The sequence below is a fragment of the Nerophis ophidion genome, linkage group LG23 (genome assembly GCF_033978795.1).
Source record: "Nerophis ophidion isolate RoL-2023_Sa linkage group LG23, RoL_Noph_v1.0, whole genome shotgun sequence".
Taxonomy (NCBI): domain Eukaryota; kingdom Metazoa; phylum Chordata; class Actinopteri; order Syngnathiformes; family Syngnathidae; genus Nerophis; species Nerophis ophidion.
In genome coordinates, this window is record NC_084633.1 from 1,806,998 (window position 1) to 1,812,997 (window position 6,000).

The 6,000-nt window shown below is 37.2% G+C and overlaps 1 protein-coding gene across 1 annotated transcript in view; it reads right to left on the reverse strand.

Moving 5' to 3' along the window:
- The window catches only part of LOC133541488 (neuronal-specific septin-3-like), a 191,569-nt gene extending 185,844 nt beyond the window's left edge, over positions 1-5,725 (reverse strand). Inside the window, exon 1 of the mRNA XM_061884930.1 lies at positions 5,494-5,725. Within this exon, the coding sequence (XP_061740914.1) occupies positions 5,494-5,548 (55 nt within the window). The 5' untranslated portion in view covers positions 5,549-5,725. The remainder of the gene's footprint in view (positions 1-5,493) is intronic.
- Positions 5,726-6,000: the final 275 nt, after the last annotated feature.

Consider the following 6,000-nt stretch of genomic DNA (forward strand, 5'->3'; position numbering starts at 1 on the left):
TCAACCTGTTTCCAGTTACAATATCATACATAACATATTTTATATATTTTCATTTCTCCTGACAACATGTCTGAAAAGGAGTAGTAAGAAGCAAAGTTTATTTAAACCTATCCTTTTTAATATATCAATTACTGACACATATGTTCACTTCGTGCTCTCATTTTGGAACACAACTTACATCAATGAATTATAACTAAGAGTTATCTTCAATAAATAGTTCAATCCATTAAGATTCACATAATGAGGTGAATATTATTTCATGTTCAATGCACACTGAAAAATCAAAGCATGCGGGGGCCATTTTAATATTTTTCATTTTCAAAACAAATACAGTATATAGATTTTTTTTTACCTTGAGGTATCCCCCAGTTTAGTCCCAGGGACTCAGAAGGGTATCAGTCATAACAAATGTTAAAAATAAGTCATACTGTATATTAATTGTTTTTTACTTATTCAATGCTAAAATTCCAATATTAACCTCAGATCTACTTGTTGGTATCAAGTTGTTTTTTTAATTTTTTTGGATTTATGGCAAAAACACAACACATGCAACATTTTATCAAGAAAGATTTTCAAAGTGGAATTTGATGTGATGTAATTAGAGCCCTATAAAGCTCAATAATTCATAACAATTTTGATTTTGATTCAATATGACTTTTTGAGCTTTTTTTGTTTTGTTTTTTATAAAAATCCCACTAAAATGATTGGGAATCCAAAAGCGTTAAAAATAAGTCATACATTTTACTTTTACTTTCATCGCTTAAGTCTCTAGATCAATTTCAATTATATCTGTCGATTATAAGTTGGTTTTCTTTCATGCCTTTTTCTTTGCTTTGTACCCTTTTTGTCAAAGTAAACATGTATTCTTTATAAGGCAAACACACAAAATATGCAATATTTCCCTCAAAAATGTTTTCACACCGGACTATTTGATGTAAAGTAATTGAAGCCTTGACTTCTAGGGTAAAAATTCATAACAACATTGATTTTGAGTCATTATTATTTATAAAGCAATGAGAGCATTAAAGAAAAACAGCCGACATGGCAGATTTGTGTTATTGGAGTCAACGTTGCATCTCACCTGTTCGCTCGTTTATTCCACATTTTATTTTGTCGTTTTTTTTGAACATTTTTAGAATGTGCCGCAGGCTGTTAGAATGTTAACGGTGGGCCGTAAAAGGCCCCCGGGCCGCACTTTGATCAACTTGAGACTGTTTCCCTAAAACCTAATAATCAGGTTTAAAATCCAGGGGTAATAGTGAACTCAGACTTGAACTTTAACAGCTACAATAAGTCAATAACATCAGCATTTTTTTACCCGATGAAAAACAATACCAAATTTAGAGGAATAATGCCTAAATCAGATTTAGCAGTTTTTTTTTTCAGATTTCAGCAGGTTAGAATACTGTAATGGCCTTCTCACTGGGCTCTCAAAACAAGCTGTAAAGTAGCTGCAGTACATCGAGAATGCTGCTGCTCGAGTCCTGACTAAAACCAGGAAATGCGACCATATTATTCCAGTGCTTAGGTCACTGCACTGGCTTCCTGTTGCTCAGAGAATACATTTTAAAACACGTCCACTTAACCTTTTCATAATCTTGTGCCAAAGTACATCTCTTTGAGCCATATTAACCATCTAGAGCTCTGAGAACCTCAGGGAGTGGTGCCCAGAGTCAGGACAAAACGTGGTGAGACTGCTATTCAGTTTTATGCTCGTAAAATCTGGAATAGTCTTCCTAAAGATGTGATACAGGCCTCAACATTGGCAATGTTCAAATCCATGCGGAAAACACTTATTTAATTGTGCGTACGGCAACCGAAAGGATTGTCTCTCCACTCTTGGATTTTAATTTGAACTATAATAGTTGTTATGATTATTTTAAGTTCTGTTTTCAGTTGATTTATTTGAACTGCCTTGGTTAAGAATTTTGCTCAATAAATAAACTTGCCTTGCCTTGCCTTGCTAACAACCCAGCGGGCACAAGATATTGATACAACATTCATAACCTACGAGTCCTTTAAAAACAGACTTCTAAACAACGTTGCAAAATAGTTGTATTTGTAAATTGAGACAACGTTGATGTCTAACTTTGCATCTACATTTTTGGTTGAGAAATGACCACATTTCAGCGGTCAAATCCACGTCACATCCTGACATTGAATAAACATTGTCGAAAAGCATGTTGTTTCAACGTTAAATTTGAATTGCTCAACGTCAGGACCTCATTCACCAAGTTCTAGTAAAAAAATATTCGACACTGAGGTGTGTTGGATTTAAGATTCAACATTTAGATTTATATGTAAGATTTAGATTTAACATTTAAATATAATAAGGTTAATGTTAGTTTATTTCAAAAGGAACAATATAATTTCATAAAAACGCATGACCACACATGGTTAAAAAGACAGAATTAGCCAAAAGGCGAGTTTTCATCTGTAGTCCCCTGGCCATGATGTAAAAAAGTCAAAACAATAAAAATAAATCGGAAAAAAACAACAACAACAGGATGACACCCAGACTTTTTTTTACATCATGGCCAGCGAACTACAGATGAAAACTAGCCTTCTGGCTGATTCTGTCTTTTTTAATCCTGTTATTGTTGTTTTTAATCCAATTGATTTTATTGTTTTAATTTTGTACAGTGTCCTTGAGTTCCCAGAAAGGCGCCTTATAAGTTAAATATATTATTATTTTTATTAAAAATAGTAAAATACAGTAAAATTACAATTTCAAAGCAAAAGAAAAGAAAGAGAAAAATCAAAAACACACACATATATGTATTTATATATATATATACTAAAAAATTAAATACAACATCACAACATAACATTAATCATAGCATATATTATTATAATATTGAAAGTCAACATTTGATTTAAACTTAAATGTGATTAAAATGAGCTAAATGTGACAAACTGATCAAGTGTTGTCCCTGCATACAAAGTTAAGGATAGATTTGTCCTAGATGTTATATTAGAAAGTTTGGTTTGACAAGTATCACATTTGACACTATAGGCCACGGGTAGGGAACCTATGGCTCTCGAGCCAGATGTGGGTCTTTTGATGACTGCATCTGGCTCTCAGATAAATCTTAGCTTATATTGCTGAACATGATAAGTAATGAATCATAGTGATGAAAATAATGTTCAAAATATAAAACATTCTCATGTATTTTAATCCATCCATCTGTTTTCTACCGCACCTGGCATTAATGGTAAGAAAGTCGCATTAATGGTAAGAAATAGCATCAGAATAACAATGTAATTAAAAATAATAAGGGACCATATGAGTTGGGAAATTGTGTTAGATGTAAATAGAAATGGAATACAATGATTTGCAAATCATTTTCAACACATATTCAGTTGAATATGCTACAAAGACAACATTTTTGATGTTCAAACTGATAAACATTTTTGGGGGGGAAATAATCATTAACTTAAGAATTTGATGCCAGCAACATGTGACAAAGAAGTTGGGAAAGGTAGCAATAAATACTGATAAAGTTGAGGTGTGCAGGCTAACTGGGAACAGGTGGGTGCCATAATTGGGTATAAAAGCAGCTTCCAAGAAATGTTAAGTAATTCACAAACAAGGATGGGGTGAGGGTCACCACTTTGTAAGCAAATTGTCGAACAGTTTTAGAACAATATTTCTCAACGAGCTATTGCAAGGAATTTAGGAATTTTACCATCTACGGTACGTAAAATCATCAAAAAGTTCAGAGAATCTGGAAAAATCACTGCACGGAAGCGATGACATTACGGACTTTTGATCCCTCAGGCGGTACTGCATCAAAAACCGACAGTGTGTAAAGGATATCACCACATGGGCTCGGGAACACATCATAAAACCACTGTCAGTAACTACAGTTGGTCGCTACATCTGTAAGTGCAAGTTAAAACTCTATTATGCAAAGCCAAACCCATTTATCAACAATATACTGAAACGCCACCGGCTTGTCTGGGCCCGAGCTCACCTAAGATGGACTGATGCAAAGTGGGAAGGTGTTCGGTGGTCTGACGAGTCAACATTTTAAAGTATATTTGGAAACAGAGGACGTGGTGTCCTCCAGAACAAAAAGGGAAAATAACCATTCGGATTGTTGTAGGCGCAAAGTTCAAAATCCTGCATCTGTGATGGTATGGGGGTGTATTAGTGCCCAAGGCATGGGTAACTTACACATCTGTGAAGGCACCATTAATGTTGAAAGGTCCATACAGGTTTTGGAGCAACATATGTTGTCATCCAAGCAACGTTATCATGGACGCCCCTGCTTATTTCAGCAAGACAAGTGTTACAACACAGAGGCTTCGTAAAAAAAAAAGAGTGTGGTTACTTTCCTGGCCTGCCTGCAGTCCAGACCTGTCTCCCATCGAAAATGTGTGGCGCATTACGAATCGTAAAATACTACAGCGGAGACCCCGGACTGTTGAATGACTGAAGCTCTACATAAAACAAGAATGGGAAAGAATTCCACTTTCAGAGCTTCAACAATTAGTTTCCTCAGTTCCCAAACGTTTATTGAGTGTTGTTAAAAGAAAAGGTGATGTAACACAGTGGTGAACATGCCCTTTCCCGACTACTTTGGTTTGTGTTGCAGCCATGAAATTCTAAGTTAATTATTATTTGCCAAATAAAATACAGTTTATGACTTTGAACATCAAATATCTTGTCTTTGTTGTGCATTCAATTGAATATGGGTTGAAAAGGATTTGCAAATCATTGTATTCCGTTTAGGCTTCACGGTGGCAGAGGGGTTAGTGCGTCTGCCTCACAATATGAAGGTCCTGTAGTCCTGGGTTCAATCCCAGGCTTGGGATCTTTCTGTGTGGAGTTTGCATGTTCTCCCCGTGAATGCGTGGGTTCCCTCCGGGTACTCCGGCTTCCTCCCACTTCCAAACACATGCACCTGGGGATAGGTTGATTGGCATGTGAGTATGAATGTTGTCTGTCTATCCGTGTTGGTCCTGCAATGAGGCGGCGACTTGTCCAGGGTGTACCCCGCCGTCCGCCCGATTGTAGCTGAGATAGGCGCCAGCGCCCCCCGTGACCCCAAGAGGGAATAAGCGGTAGAAAAATGGATGGATGTATTCAGTTTATATTTACATCTGACACAATTTCCCAACTCATATGGAAACGGGGTTTCTACTCTAAACATGTTGGTCTTACTTAAAAATGCTAGTATTTAGTTGTATTCAGTGTTAAAAAAGATATTATATGGCTCTCACGGAAATACATTTTAAAATATTTGGCTTTTAGGTCTCTCACCCAAAAAGGTTCCCGACCCCTGCTATAGGCATTAGTTATAATACAACAATATTTAATAGACTATTGTCCCTCAAAACTGTACGACCCAATTAAGCAAGTCATAAAATAATTAAAAAAAACTTCAAAATGAGTAAGTAGGGGTGAAAGGAGGGGTAGCGTTTACCTTTTACTACAGCAACAAAACAAGCAGCAATAAAGTCATCCGCAATTACGACCATACATACCTTCAAAATCTGATAAAATCCCTTCGAGGTGGTCATTCACGGAGAGTGCCGACATCCTGTCTGGTAAAGTGACGGGTTTTTTTTCTTCCAAAAATCTCCTCCAAAGTGATGTCCGTGTGAATGAATATGAGGAGCAAAGTGGAACTTAGAGCAGGTTTGCTTTGATTAGTAAGTAGTTGACTGCTGCTGCTGTGGTCTGACTGCCGTGGCCGCGCTGTGACTTCTTACTTGAGTGGCTTCCACAGTCACGCTGGCCCCGCCCCCCTGAAGCCAGCCTTTCCACCCCAGACAGACCCCCCCACAAACCCCCACCCCCGGCTTAGCTGGACTGATGGTGGGCGGAGCTACGTACAACACCTGGAGGAAAACAAATCAGTCAATTTTCTCTTTCTGTGGCCCCCCACAGATGTCTCCCCCCTGGCTATAAGTTGGACTGCAGTGGAAGTTACACTTCTCAACAAAGGTGGATTCGAGGGGTTAATTGTCCAACATTAACTGAAACCCACT